Here is a 16,222-nt window from a genome sequence, read left to right as displayed (position 1 = left end):
TCTCATGTGTGGCAAGCTTTAGTTTCACTACACATTGGGCCAAATGTAATAGGGCGAGAGTTTAGAAAATGTGTGTAAACTATCACACTTTTTAAACTCGGCCAATGTAATAGAGTCCGAGAACATGCAAACTCGCATGTTTTTCAGACTTCAAAAACTCTCATGAATTAAACTCTCATCCAGATGTTTTCCCATTTTAAACATACAACTTGATCAATGTCATAGTGTGAGAGTTTATTGCTAAACTCTAACATTTTCTAAACTCTCACCCTATTACATGTGGCCCAGAATTAACATAAATGGCCTGGTGCAGAGTAGAACATACTATTTTAATTATTTATTAGCAATTATTTAAATAGTGCACACATTTACTGCAGTGCTTTACAGATAATATTTGTCATTCACACCCTGCACCAGTGGTGCTTACAATTTATATTCCCTACAACATGTACACAAACACACATACACACTAGGGTTAATTTATGTTGTGAGCCAATTAACCTACCAGCATATTGTTGGAGTGTGGGAGGAAACCGGAGTACCCGGAGTAAACCAACGCAAACACAGGAAGAATATACAAACTCCACATACAGTATTTAGGGCACTGGTGGGAATCAAACACAAGACCTCTGTGATGTGAGCCAGAATTGGTAACCATTACACCAGCTGTGCTGTCCATAGTTTATAGAGTGAATTTACACTGTGCATACTCCGGAAATGAGTGCAGGCAAGTACTGGTTATGCAGAGTGATAAGCTTTGTAATTGCATCTACACTTACAGCTGTAATGGGGCATTCTCACATAGGCAAAGGGTATGCTCATGTAAATGAGGGCTATGCAGAGTTTGTTTTAAGAGAAAATATGCCTGTGGAGGTGTATCTTTTGCGCCTACAACAGGGTAGGTGCAAGTGAGCACTGATGATAATGATGACTAATAGGAAATCAAGTGCACATGAAGACGCATTTGCATCGCAACATGCATACAATTTTGCATACAGTTGAATATTTGCATTTTTTCCATTAACACTAATGGGGAGCAACATATGCCTAAATTACTTCCACGTTTGCACCAAGCCCAAAGAGTATACTTTGTTGCCATGTGTCAGTGCTACCTGCAAAATATTAATCCATGGGGTTACGTGCGAAGGGGTCAAATTTCCGTTAGAACAGCATAGAAAAGCCATCAACGGCAAGGCAATTCACCCTACTCGTGACCCAATCTCATCCGTACTCACACATTTTTGCTCACTGCCAATGTGTGAGCATACAGTCACACTTACTTGCGGGGCTGAGAAACTCGTACCAAATTGGATTGACCCCGATGTATTTTAAAAACTATTAAAATATTTATTTTAAAACTTTTTTCTGCTAATTTTGTGCTTAATGCCTAATCATGATGTATTTTATTTTGTTCTAAAAATATCCAAATCTTATTCATTGTTGAAGGTCAAATATAAGCTAACAAAAGGACTTTCATTTACAGCCATCTCTCAGTGGCATAGCAGTGGCAATGATCTCAAGAGCCAATTCAAATTTGCAAAGTGAACACAAAGTACAAATTCATGCCCTAGAGAACAACAAATTTACCTCTATACTACTGCGTCTAAGCCTGATCTACATGTACTCATTTGAATGTTACGCAATGTTGCTTCTTAATCAACAGCTGCTGTGAGACCTTTAAGAACATCTTAGTCAGTTTGCAACAGATGCTTTGTGGTTCTTTGAAATTTTCAGTATTTCTTATATAACAAAAATGTTAAAAGAGATATCGTGGGAACAGTAATCTAAATGCATGATGAAACAAAAGATTGCATTTTGCTTCTGAAAACAATGTCTTTCTGAAGGGAATACATAGAAAGCAATCTATTGTGCTATAGAGTTGAATAAATTCACATAATATGAACATTCAAGCTCATGTAACCTACATGAGTTAAAACATTGTTATGTCATTAGACGCAATAAACTGAATTGCCATTCCATGCCAGTACACTTCAGGTTTCATTATCATTGCTGCTAAATGATGCATTCATCCTGTATATATTTTCATTTCCAGCATGGGCCAAATGTCACCAACTACACATCCTCGCCTTTCTGGCTGCACTCCAAATTAAGACCAAAAAGTATTCAGTAATTTATTAGGTGACATTAGGGGCTTACTTTTGTGTGCTAAATCTGACAAAATAAATAAGGGGCATTTGTTTTCTCTTATGCTAATTTGTGTCACAGAGCACAGCTCTTAAAATATTGATTATGCTATTGAAAGCTATCCAAGAGAGGCTTAAATATTCTGTGTCCTTGTGAAAATGCTTTACTATGGTATGCAAATTGATTATTTTGCTAATTATAACCAGTTTCATGTCCATAGCTGCACAATGTCTCAATCAGAAAATGAACTTTCGTTCCTCAGTTGCCTGATTGCTACAGAGACTTCTTTGTAAAATCCTGATACCTGTAGACATCTGGGCCCCTACAGAACCTGGTACTTCTGTCAACCAAATTCCAAAAACCACAAAGTTTGTCTCTTTGATAGGCATAAATGTAGCTGAATTTATTCTTTACATCTATGTGTGCATGAATATGGCAGCTTGCTTGCTCTTGATTAAATTAGCTCATCAATGTACAGTGTAAGACATGTCATGAGTAGGGCTGGATTTTCCACAAGGTGGTACAGACAGGCGCCTAGGGTACAGAGCACCTAGCGGGCCCGTCTGCCACCCAGTAGCGGGGTTCTGGCTGCAAGCAGGGAAAGAGGGTGCCCAGCCATGAGAGGGGGATCGTACAGCTATGAGTGGGGAAGCGGGAGGTCAGGCTGCGAGTGGAGGTCCAGCCGCAAATGGGTCTGACAGCCTGCCCTATGCCTGTGTGTGGCCAGCCAGTGAGCATACAGTGACAGCCTGCACAGGCTCAGTGTACAAACACTGGAAACACTGGCCATGCAGACTGCAGGGATGAAAGGGGCAGGCATTGCAGCCTACAAGGTGAGGAAGAGGAACAAGTATATGTGACAACAGGGAGCCTCCACAGTGAAAAGGTGAGTAACCACTTGTGCCCTGCCCACAGCATTTTATTTTTAACATTGGGAGAGTGTTGACAGTGAACTTGTTTTTAAGTCAGTTCAAATTGAAGGGGGCAAGGTAGGCATACTCAGTGGAGAATAGGGGAGGGAGAGAAAGTGGACATACACAGTGTAGAATATTGGGGGGGTAGGCATACACAGTGTAGAATGGGGGGGGAGAAAGTGGACATTCACAGTGTAGAATATTGGGGGGGGCATACACAGTGTAGAATATACTGGAAGGGGAGAAAGTGGACATACACAGTGTAGAATATTGAGGGGTGGGCATACACAGTGTAGAATAGGGGAGGGGGACAAAGTGGACATACACAGTTTAGAATAGGGGAGGGGGAGAAAGTGGGTATACATACTGTAGAATATGGGGTGGGGGAAGGTGGGTATACATATTATATCTTATTGGGGGGAGAAGGTGGGCATATACCGTAGAATATGGGTGAGAGGTTGGCATACAGTGTAGAATATGGGGGGAGGCTGGCATATGACTAAATTGTCCTTGTGTTTATGTACTTGTGGTAGAAAAATTAGAATGTATGTAGCACTGCAGACTGTGAAAAATTATTGAATGTCTCTTTAAAATCTACCTCCTGAGTTTAACTCACTTTCCTGAGTGATGGCGCTATGCTTTTTATTTTACACCTAATGCCCCCCCCATCTTAAGTGACCCAGGTCCCCAAAGCTTTGATCTGGCCTTGGGAGGGGGTCCAGTCAGGAGTAGGGAAGAGTGGTTAGCCTCAGACACTCTAGCTCAGTATAGGGGTCAGAGGAGCTAGTGCGAAGCTGAGAACTCTAATTGGAAGAGCTCAGCTCCGCTGACACCTAGCTGACAATGGTGCTACTGCTTATAGGACTTCATTTCAGCTACATTTAAGCCTTTATTTGCAAATAGGTCAATTTCTGACTGGACGGTCACAGAGCCGCTCACTGCTGCATCTTGCTGACTAGAAACATAACCAGCTGGTGGGCCCAAACCAATAGCTTGCCTAGGGCCCCATGAGGTCTTAATCTGGCTCTGTATTTACATGCAGTATTGTGCATTATCTTGGCCTGCAAAACAAAACTAATACAAATCCACTGGAAATGTTTGTAGACATTACTTTGTCTTAAACTTGGCTTCACAGTTTTTTCAGATCGGCAGTAAATGTAAACACATTCTGGATAAAGTGCAGCTCAAGGTACACACATAAAATACATATGCACACATGACAACTATATATATATGTATATATATATATATATATATAAATAAACAAGGAAACGACCGGCACTGCAACTCCTTTATGCCAACGGCTGGGGTGCTGACTCCATCACGGCAGGTAGAGGCAAATCGTGATAGTATGTAAACAGATTCAGAAGAAGCACTCCACGGAAAGCAGAAAGATTGCATTAAATCTGAAACGTTGCATACATATGCTTGTGTTGCTGTGAAGTCCGAGGAGTGCTACTTCTGAATCTGTATATATATATATATATATATATATATACACATATATACACACACTTGTGCCCTTATATTAAGGCTGCATCTAAAAAAATGGAAATCTCCACAGAGAATTCCGGAGGGGGGGCATAGTGTTTAAGGGGCTTCACCTCAAAAGCTGTTGGAGGTACCAAGCTGAAATTTGGCAAGGCTGGGTAGAACTGTCGCTTGGTGCTGCATGCCAAAATTTCAGTGCAAAAACATAAAAAAATGAGGATTTGGGAGTAATCTGAAGGTCCAACTGTCATTTTTCTGACACTCTCAAATAGGACCACTTTTCTACTGTTCTCTATGGGGGATTTTTGGGAAGGCATAACTCAATGTAGGAGCTCAAATTTAGACTTGGGGTTTGTTTTATTAGGTAGCTATTGTTCCAGGGTAGGGCCTTTTGGGGTTTAGGTAATTGAGAAAGTTACAGTTTTTAAACTATTATTCAAGAATGCGCCATTGAATAGATAGGAAATTTCAACTTGTTGCGCAGCCGCAGTAGGAGCCTTCAGCAGGTGTACTCACTGTGGCTTCACTTGGGTGTACAAAGATGGCTGCCTTTTGTGGGCTTTAGTGGTGGACCAACCCAACAATGCAATAAGTCATAAGCGGGGACACAGCGGCAGTCAAGCGGGCATCAGCGGTGGTGGTGGAGGGGGGCAATGGTGGTGGAGTGGCAGCGACAGCATCTGTGCGGGCTACAGCAGCAGCAGTGATGGTGCAGCCTGTGGGACCTGACAGCAGCAGAATCTGTGCAGGCTACAGTGGCGGCAGTGATAGTGCAGCCTGCGGGACCTGGCAGCGACGGATGGCGGGACCTGGCGGGTATCTATGCGGGCATTGGCAGTGGGCCTGGATCCGAGAGGATCCCATCCCTGCCAGCCATTCTGATGAATATGGCAGCAGCGCCCATTTCAAAAATGGCACCTCAGCGCCATTTTTGAAATTCAAAGATGGTCATCGCGAGCCAATCACGGCTTGCGATGTCATTGCCCCACCCCCTCGGCTAGCTTATACAAGCCAGCGCACAGAGGCAGCATGGCAGTCCAATGGCCGGGAGGGAGCAGAGAAGATCTCCTGAAGAAAGAAGAAGCCGGAAGTCCTAGTGGGCAGCGGCCATGCAAAAGAGCTGACTCAGGCTGCTGCCCACTAGGTGAAGAGGACAACAGAAGCCCTGGGGAGATGGCAGCCATGCAAAAGAGCTAATTTGCCACCCCCAGGTGAAGATGCCAGATGCCCTGGCGAGTTGGCGCCTGCGGGGCGAAGACGCAGAAACCCTGGTGGGTTGGCGCCCATCAGTCAAAGATGCCGAATCTCCTAGTGGGCGGTGGCCATGACAAAGAGCTGACACATGCTGCTGCCCATAGGTGAAGATGCCGAAGCCCTGGTGGGTTGGCGCCCATCAGGCAACAACACCTGCAGTCCTAGTAGGCGGTGGCCATTAAAAAGAGCTGACACAGGTTGCCGCCCACTAGGTGAAGACACCGAAGCCCTTGCAGGTTGGTGTCCACCAGGCGAAGATGCTGGAAGTCCTAGTGGGCGGTGGCCACTACAAAAAGCTGACAGGCTGCCGTCCACTAGGTGAAGATGCTGAAGCCCTGTCGGGTTGGCGCCCGTCAGGCAAAAACGCTTGCAGTCCTAGTGAGCAGTGGCCATGTAAAAGACCTGACAAGCTGCCACCCACTAGGTGAAGACGCCAAAGCCCTGGTGGGTTGGCACCCGCCAGGTGAAGATGACGAAGCCCTGGCAAGTTGGCACCTGCCAGGTGAAGACGCCAAAGCCCTGGGGTGGCGGCGGCCATGCAAAAGAGTCTAATGGCCACTGTCCCCAGGTGAAAACACAGTAAAATTAAATTGTACAATATTAAAGTGTATTGTGTTTATTTTAATATTTTCTTTACAGGTGGACTACAGGTGCCAGTGGCCCCTTAAGCCCTGCATGCTGGTACTTGTGGTTCTCCAACTACCAGCATGTAGGGGAGGCTTACTGGGACCTGTAGTTAACCTGCAAAGGACAATACACTATACACAATCAAGCCAGCACCCAGCGCCCTGGGTGCTGGGGATAGCCATGGGCTATCAGCCTAGGCCTGGGGTGCCATGGAGAGGGGGACCCCTTTATTGGGGAGTCCCCAGCTCCCCAGGGATCTCTAGTCTTGGCTGACTAGTGGTCAGTGTTAATGCTTTGGCTGGGGGGGCTGGTGAAAGGGCTCCCCTGGCTGTGGCATTAGCCCCACACTAGAAAAAGTCTGGTGCTGGTTCTGGATAATACAGGGGGACTCTACTAATTTTCCCCCCTGTATTTCCAGAACCAGGACCGGATCAGAGCCCAGTGCTGGTTGTGCAAAGTACAGGGAACCCCTACGTTATTTGTTCCCTGTATTTTGGCAACTAGGGTTAGTTCTGACTAGCCCCGTGCTGGTTGTGCTTAAATACAGAGGACCCCTATGTCATTTGTCCCCTGTATTTAAGCACAACCAGGACTGGCCTTAAAAAGCCTGGGTGCTGGTTGTGGTTTAGGAGGGGTTACAACAATCAACCTGGCACCCACCACCCAGGGGTGCTGGGGATAGCCCCAGATTATCAGCCTAGGCCAGGAGTGCCCTGGAGAGGGGGACCCCTTTAATGATTAATCATTTGTTCCCCTGTATTTTGGAAAACAGGGCTAGTTCTGACTTGCCTGGTGCTGGTTGTGCTAAATATGGGGCACTCCAACGCTTATTGTCCCCTGTATTTTCACTACCAGGACTGGCCATGAAAAGCTCAGGTCTGGTTGTTCTTTTGGGGGGGTCACCTTTTTTTTTAATAAAATTTTTAACATAGATGCATAGATGGATCTCATTCTTGCGTTAGTGCATCTGTGACTTATTGATATCACTTTCTCAGGTGCATGCCCAGTACCGGTGAGCCCCCTGTCATCTGCTGATGCTCCTGATGCCACTGCTCTTCACTCCCAATGCTGCCACTACCCCACACGCCTACAGCCCACCCCTGCAGCCATCTCTTACTTTGTATCTCCCAAACCACCTCCTGTGTGCCGGCCCCTATTCCACCTGCACTAGTGTTCCATTTTGTTGCCTTTCTCCCCTGCAGGTGGCTCGGTTTGCTCCTCCAAACTCTGATAGTTAATACATTTATAAAAAACAATGAAATTCCATAGACAAAAACCTTACAGTTTCACATGTCCCATTACGACTTCTTAGACATGATCAGAAATTTCACAAAACTTTCTGAATTTGTGCCACTCCAACTAAAAAAAAGCAATGAAATTATGATCATTAAGGCTGATGCCTTAATGAACGTGTTCCTTGCGTAATACAGATATGGTATGCCATGACACCATGTGGTTAACTTCAGATTCAGCACTCTCACAGAGTGAGATTGCTGTCACTCACAAAATGGTGGCGCTGATAATTCACATAATTGTATGCTCATTGGAATGCACACATGCTATACGCGTGTATACATGCGCATGTATCTATGTTGCACCACGACTGAGTTCCAATTGTCTGTGCACAGAGTCACAGTACTGATTTAGATGCACAGTCTCTGAAATTTATTAAAAATATATTGGGTTTTTCTGGTTGGTGATTGGGAGGTGATTATTCAGACGCTTGCAGATGCTGTGTCTTATGGGAGTGTCACGGGTATGACACTGGAAGTGGTTGCATACACAGACTCTTACTCACATTGGAGGTCATACTCTCACAGAGAGTCTGTACCTAGCATAGCGCTGGAGCAAGTTTCAATGGTATGACCAATGGTAGCATCCTAAAGACACACCAAGCAGTATTTGAGTATCTTAAGATGCTCAGAGTGGGGGTATCAGTCCTTGTACATTCTAATGCATGGCTGTACATCAGGGACGGGCTTAGTAGCAGCATTAGCATAAAGTAGCACACTCAACCATATCATAATGCAACCACATACTAGAGATACAAGTCATCCTTATTAATTTAATGATAAGAATGACTTCAATGCAGAATTAACAAAAAAAATATTGAAATAAATAACTCCCTCTAAAAGTGATCTAAGCATGGTTGCTGCCACTATTGCGGGAGGAGGGACAGTGTGGGGTCCCCTAAAGAGAGCTGCAGCCAGCACCAGGCTACGAGAGGTTGGATTGGTTGCACTATCAAGAGAAATCTGCAGCGCGAGGTCTGCCTGTTTAGTGGGATATAGCACCAGCTGTGGTGCTGAATTCCCTAGGGAAATCAGGCCTGCAATGTTACCCCCAGGAATAAAACATACTGAGCTGAAAGCACACCCTAACATCCCTGTACAGTGGGTGTTTTAAGATACTAATGTGTTAAAGTTAGAATAAAATGCAATGTTGTATATGGCACTATTAGTTCCAGCAAGCCCTGGCAGCCATAAACTGGTTGGGTACTCTGGCGCCTGTAGCACTATAAATGCAGGAATGCCCATGACTGCAAGAACATATAGTTGCTTAAATACTGTATATAAAAAGTATGTTCTGTTGCTGACATGCTCAGTAGATGTCAGAACTCTTAGGTAATGACATACCTGACATTCATGGGAGAGGAGGGTCAGAGTTCAGATCAACTGTCAGTAACTGTAATGTGGCTGTTACTTAGTAAAAGTGTTTTTGGTTACTCATGTCATTAGCATCTATCTAGAGAGACAGAGGTAATATGGAGAACATTCCTATTCCAGGAGGCATAATGTTATGTCAAATCATATGGCCACCTAACGGCCTATGTAAATTTTGATCCGATCACATAAAAAATCTCATGCAATGGAAGTATGTATGTGTATATACATATGTGTGTGTATATATATATATATCACAGGGGCACTGCACTCACCATAATAACTAACAATAATAATAGTAATACACATAATAAACAGTGGGGTTTTGGTTCATGAATTGATCAATGTATTTCAGCTTGCAGCACCCATCATGGGACCCCACTTTACTGCAAGTCCTGAACTCTATTGCTCAGAATTATAACATGGAACTAGCCATCACATCAATGGTAAGAACCGAGCGTGTGCCTTTTTCAAAAATGGCTCCTCAGCTCCATTTTTGCAAATTCAAAGATGACTGCCCTGAGCATGTCACAGCTTACAAAGTCATCGCCCCACCCCCTTGGCTGGCTTAAATACAGCCAGCACGAGGCGCCGTCCACTCAGTCATCGGCTGGGGAGCTGGAGAAAAGACCAGCTGAAGCTAGAAGACGCCACTGAAGCCCTGGATGGAGGCGGCCGCCGCCCTCCAGGTGCAGAAGTCCTGGGGGAGTGTATTTAGCCAGACCTTCACCTGGGGGAGCAGCAGCCATGAAAAAGAGCTTAAAGGCTGGAGCTTCCTAGGTGAAGGTCCGGCTAAATAAAATATTTTAAAAAACGGTGTCTGTTTTATTTTAATATTTCTTTTGTGGGGGTACTATAGGTACCAGCAGGCCCTTAATGCCCTGCCTGCTTGTACTTGTTGTTCTCCAAGTGCCAGTATGCGGGGATGCCTGCTGGGACTTGTAGTACTACTGCAAAAGACAATATTTATAAATTCATATGCACCACACAACACAATCAACCCAGCACCCTCCGCCCAGGGGTGCTGGGGATAGCCCCGGGCTATCAGCCTGGGCCTCGGGTGCCCTGGAGAGGGGGACCCCTTTATTTGGGGGGGTTCCCAGCTCCCCAGGAAATCCTCAGCCTGGGCTGACTAGTGGTCAGGGGTGATGCTGTGGCTGGGGGCCCCGGTCAAAGGGCTCCTCTGGCTGTGGCATCAAACCCCCGCTAGAAAGAGTCAGGTGCTGGTTGTGGTAAATACAGGGGGAATCTATGCATTTTTCCCCCTGTATTTCCAGAACCAGGGCCGGCTCAGAACCCAGTGTTGATTCTGCTGAGTATGCGGGACCCCTACGTCAGTGGTCCCCCTCTATTTAGCACAACCAGTACTGGCTTTCCAAAGCTTGGGGCTAGTTGTTGTTTGTGGGGAGGGGGCCACGCCATTTTTTTTTATTTACACAGGGTTTTTTTAAATTAAACAGAAGCACACACGGTCTCACTGACCCGTCCCAGCTTCTGTGTTTATTTAAATACAGGTATCACACATTGTTCAGGTTTGAGCCTACATCAGTCTGCTGTGACCTCCACCGGGTCCTGCACCACCACCACCACTAACACACATGGATCCCAGTTGCAGCTAACGCCTGCTATCCACCAGGTCTGGCCGCAGCTTACAGCTGCTTCCTTCCCCTAAGCCCACCGCCACTACCACCCACACTGACCTGCCATCTTGGTGCACCCAAGTGAAGCCACAGTGAGTACACCTGATGGAGGCTCCTACTGAGGCTGCGCATCAAGTTGAAACTTCCTATCTCTATAATGGCGGATTTGTGAGGTAATAGTTTAAAAAACGATAACTTTCTCAATTACCTACACCCCAAAAGCACCTACCCTCGAACAATAGCTACCTAATAAAACAAACCCAAAGTGTAAATTTGCCCCCTACCCCGAGTTATATATATATATATATATATATATATATATATATATATATAAAAATCATCCTCTTTCCCTGTAAACATGCTCGTGGACCTCCAACTGGACACTTTAAAGCATTCACCTGTATATCCATGATGAAAGGCAACTTTTTATATATGCAGTATAATCTAGGAGCCTGCTCTCATATTCTTCTTATAAATAGAAAAAGCATCCATAGATCCTGTGTCCAATATAGGCATGCATAAAAAGTATTAAAATAGGGCACTCCCCACAGTAGATTAAGACAAAAAATACATACTGTATTTATTACCACAGTGATGATGCCATGCTGTTCAATAAATCAGACGTACGCTTCACAATTTACAAGTTGAAGTTTGGGTGCGTGCCTTGCACCTTTTTCCAAGACTTCAAAATGCCATTGACATGTTAGAGAAATGATGGACTTATTACAATTATTATGCATGCCAGAGGAATACTTTATAGAAGAATATAAGCAGGCCAGTTTACTCAAAGGAATTCAACCATATGCTGAAATATCGCACATATCTTCCATCATTCCTCATGGAATATTTTAATAACCTTATATAATATATTGGTATTTTCTTTAAATAAAATAAATGATGTGTAAACAAAATATGTTTACATAATTAAATATATTTTTCTTTTTCTCACAGAACTTTTTTCAAATAGTTAGTAACCTCCTTGATGAAGAAAACAAAGATAAGTGGGAAGATGCACAGCAGGTAAGGAATTATAATTGCTTAATTGTCTTAAATTATGTATTATTATTTGAGTTGTTTTGCAGTGGTTCAGAGTTATAGGTGACCAACTGGCAGCAATTTGAGTTTATTTAAAGACAAATCTAGCTTAAGTCGACTGATTCAGTGGTGGCAAGCCCATTCTTTTTAACTTGTTCCCTGCAGAGAAACAGTTCTTATTCTAGCAGTACAGCATATAATATATAAGTTTATGGTGGGCTTGAAAGAGCACAATCACCGGAGGAATAATATCTTTTGGGCTTCGGGGGCAAATACAGATAAGTAGCATTGCTTTTCAAAATAACCCCATATGATCAGTATTAAATGCAGAACCTACTCTAGTGACCATCTCTGCCATCACCCTTCCCAAAGAAAGATGGCTTTAGATAATTTGGCAGAAACCCAATAAGCTAAGCTTTTTGATGCTTGGTAAATTGGACAAGACCACAGTCCCCATTAAGAATAATGGGATTGCAGCATTCTGGGTTACTTGACTGAATGTAAATCCGTTGCATTTAGCCTTTTGTAAATTAGAAAGGATATTTAAATAATCAAAAAAACCTACTGTTTTCACATGGTTTTACCACTAATTAATAGACCCCTTTAATAAATACAGTTAGAAACTGCTAGTGACTACCACACAGACCCAGAAATCTGTGGTGGTTGTAATACAGTACAAACCCCAGAACTGTGGTGGCATCACAATGCAGAGCTACATATATTACGTAGACCTTCAATGAACTCACACTGACTCTCAGCACACTGGAGAGGAAGCGTGGCAGTGCTGATACACAATGATTAATGAATGGGCAGTCATCCATTAAACAGATTGCTTGGTCAATGGTGACTGAAAAGCTCACATGGTCAAGAGGAAAAAATGCCCCCAGTCCGCTCTTGCCAGTGTAGCTATGGGCATAGTACAGTAAAAAGGTGAAAGTATTCACTTGTAAATAGTTGTCCCTATGATGATAGCTATCTTATGACAATAATTTTCTGCAGAGCAAGATGATTATTATTATTATTATTATTATTATTATTATTATTAGTATCCTTTGTAAGGTGCTGCAGAATGAAAGGGTTTTGCAGTGCCCTACAAAGTACATAAGCAAATGATCACACAAGAAAACAGTTATTAACAGTGTACCAAACTATGCAAGACAAGGACATGGTTTATAAACTTTGCTGCACATTAGGTATCATAACACTTAAAAAAGCAGCAGGGCATCATCAAACAAATGTTAGGTGAAGTTGTGGAGAGTTATAAGTAAGTTAAAGTGTAAGTAAGGGAATGAGAAGCACATGAGGGAAGAGGGCCCTGCTCGTAAGAGTTAACAATCTAAAGGGGAGGGGCAGACAGATGGGAGTGACACATATGGGGGGGTAGTCAGTGAGGAAGGATCATGGAGCAGTGGGTTAGGTTGAGAAAGACAGTTAGTAGAGAGGTGGAGAGTTTGATAGAGAGAGGGAGAGAATTTCAGAGGTAAGGAGCAGCACAAGCAAAATCTTGGAGATGGGAGTGGAAGTAATCAGTTGGCAGGATAGGCAGCATGCATTTGTGGAGTGAAGTCGGCGGGCAAGTGTGTGAAGAGAGATATAGGTCAGGGATGTAAATGGGAGAGGAATCGGTGAGGGCTTTGTAAGGGAGTGTGAGAAGCTTGAATTTGGTTCTGACGGGGGAAGGGAACCAGGGTAAGGCTTGTAGGAGAGGGGAGGCATATGTAGAACATATGGAAAGGAAGATGAGCCAAGCAGTAGCATTGAAGACAGATTGCAGTGGAGAGAGGTGTGAGTCAGGGAGGCCAGATAGGAGGCGGTTACAGTAGTCTAATCTGGAGATTACCAGTTAGTGGACAAGGGTTTTAATAGCATCAAGGATGAGAAAGGGTCTGATCCTTGAATATATGCTTCTTATATAACAGTACATTTTGTTCTGATGAAAATGTACACCTTTAGCTGGAATGCTCCTAACTCTAAATGAGGCCACTACTGAGCACATATGTGAAGTCAGTATGGCTGACTTCTCCAAAATTGTACAAATTTATTATAACATATTGATATACAGTACAACACAGTGTACCATACAGATGTTACATAATACATCACATATACATAAGACTACCTTTCACATCTAAACAACTCTGGAATACTGAACAACCTGATCAGTATGTAGTAAATGGTATATTTGCTGAAAAATACCTGCATAAACACCAAAGTGAATTAATGCTATATACAGTATGTGCCATATATTTTTTACAACATTGAGATCACTCCAGCAAGAGGCATAAAATAATTCCAGCAAAATACACATTTTAAAACTAGTCTCTACATAGTGTATAACAGTTTGCACAAGAACAGCTTTGTTTTGATACCATACTTGCTAAACAGCTGCTATATAATAACTTGTGGTATCTGTCTAAGGGGCAAATATACTAAGCTCTGGAAAGTGATAAATTGTAGAGTGATAAACTACCAACCAATCAGCTCCTAACTGTAATTTTTCAAACACAGCCTGTAACATGGCAGTTAGGAGCTGAGTGGCTGGAAGTTTATCACTTTTCAGAGCTTAGAACATCTTCCCCTAGTAGTGTTCTACCACTTTAAGAGGTCTTCAAATGCATCAAATAGACATTGATACAGCCCTTTTCATGTAATGGGACATTTACAATGGGGAGGGAGGGGGCCTGGAACTATAAACCTGGACAGGGTTTCACTGTACATGTGCCACCCACCAGGCATCCCCAGAAAAGCGGGTCTTGGGCCCCCTCAGTTGCAGTAGATGAACCAGCATTTCAAGCCTACCTACTCACTGCCATATCAGTTGTAAGGACTGCTCCAGTAGTGGTTATTACACTGACTTTATTACAAGGATTGCAAAGCCCCCCAAAAATACACACAAAATAAAATATTATACAAGGATAAACAATACTTACTTTTTCTTTCCACTGTTTTATCTCTGAGCTGGTTTTATAAATGTATCTCTGTGAATTGGCTTGAATCCAGTAAGTAAGGACTGCAGGGGGACTTAGGCTAAAAATGTGTGTGGGGGGGAGCACGGACAGGGCACTAATGGGGGTTTGCCAGTAATATAAATAGGGACATTATTACTGTATTGCTCTACTCATAGCACATTGGGCATTTTGGGCCTGTAAAATTACTGGGCACATATTATCCTCATTAAGCATAATTTGTTATCACAGCATATCGCAGTTATATGAAATTACGCCATCACTGTTCTTTTAATCCATACAGCTGATAATTAGTTAAAGCTGCAATCCTCCAAAAACAACTGTTTACAGTGAATTGACTGCTAAAATAAATAGATACTTTACATCTGCCCCCATTGTCACCCAGCTAGAGCTGAGAAAATAATTAATAATTGGTTTTATAAGGGGAATCCAATTACCTGCGATGAAGTTGCATACAAAAATGTGTGAGTCCAGCATGAGAAGGACCGCGAGGGGTACAAGTTTAGATGCCGTTGCCGGCATTTGTACATTGTTGCAATGGCAACTTGCCCCCTTCACTGGTAGTTGGATTCTCTCCTTAAACTGGCAAAAAATCTTTGCTATTTCTTAAAAAAAAGGATACACAATCTGTTTTATAGTACTATATGTTGAAAATGTGCAAATAGCCTTTTTATGTAATGATTCTGTACAGGTTACCAATTTCCTTTCCAGACTTCCTTCCCCTTTCCCTTCTCACACTGTTCTTCAAAACCCCTTTTATATTTATCTTGTCTTGATTTATCACCTGGCTTTCTGCCCCCCACTCTCCTCTCTGCATCAGGCACTATACTGTATATATATATATATATATATATATATATTGTATTTGGGCTTTTTATATATGTTACACACCTCATTTAGCCTCCTCCGCCCACCGTTTTTTGAATCATATGCCATTCAGTGACTCAAACATTCACAAGAGCTGCAGTGTTCTTTCTCTTGGCTCCTCTATCCCACTAACAGCACTGCTAAGTTGGGACAAGTAATCTGACAACTTACATCAGGGAGAAAAGAAGTGAGGTGGGCACCACAGAGTGTCATTGTGAGGCAATAGCTCCAGATCCATGTGGGACAAAATTTCTAGCAGATGCCTTAAGGGGATGTTGATAAAGAGATGTCACGTCATGAACCCCTGGGGCAGTAAGGAAATATTAGCATGAAATAATAAAATAGCAGACAGCCCTGTTTCCTGGTGGTGGGGCCCCTAGCCTGCAGCCTATTAAGTATACACCTTAGTCTGGCTCTGAAGTTCTTGTACATATTTTGCTTGTGTAGCTGATCTTTTTATGCTTAAGAGTTAGACTGGAGTTTAAGGAAGTTTATCTTGTCTTTACAGACTTTAATTTTGTACTAGAAATGGAAAAAATAAATAAACATTATAAGAACAAACCCTATTGCAATCCACTCCTACTGTATGTGGTTTAAAATGGTATTAGCAAAAATTAGAA

At 43.1% G+C, this 16,222-nt stretch overlaps 1 protein-coding gene across 3 annotated transcripts in view; it reads left to right on the top strand.

Moving 5' to 3' along the window:
* ADGRB3 (adhesion G protein-coupled receptor B3) overlaps positions 1 to 16,222 on the top strand; it is a 926,819-nt gene that overhangs the window by 508,620 nt on the left and 401,977 nt on the right. For all 3 annotated transcript variants that reach the window (XM_088456639.1, XM_088456638.1, XM_088456640.1), the window contains one exon: positions 11,686 to 11,754. In XM_088456639.1, coding sequence (XP_088312765.1) covers positions 11,686 to 11,754 — 69 coding nt within the window. The remainder of the gene's footprint in view (positions 1 to 11,685; positions 11,755 to 16,222) is intronic.

The sequence above is a fragment of the Taudactylus pleione genome, unplaced genomic scaffold, assembly GCF_031769625.1.
Source record: "Taudactylus pleione unplaced genomic scaffold, aTauple2 ptg000710l, whole genome shotgun sequence".
Taxonomy (NCBI): domain Eukaryota; kingdom Metazoa; phylum Chordata; class Amphibia; order Anura; family Myobatrachidae; genus Taudactylus; species Taudactylus pleione.
This window is presented reverse-complemented; position numbering and strand designations above follow the sequence as displayed.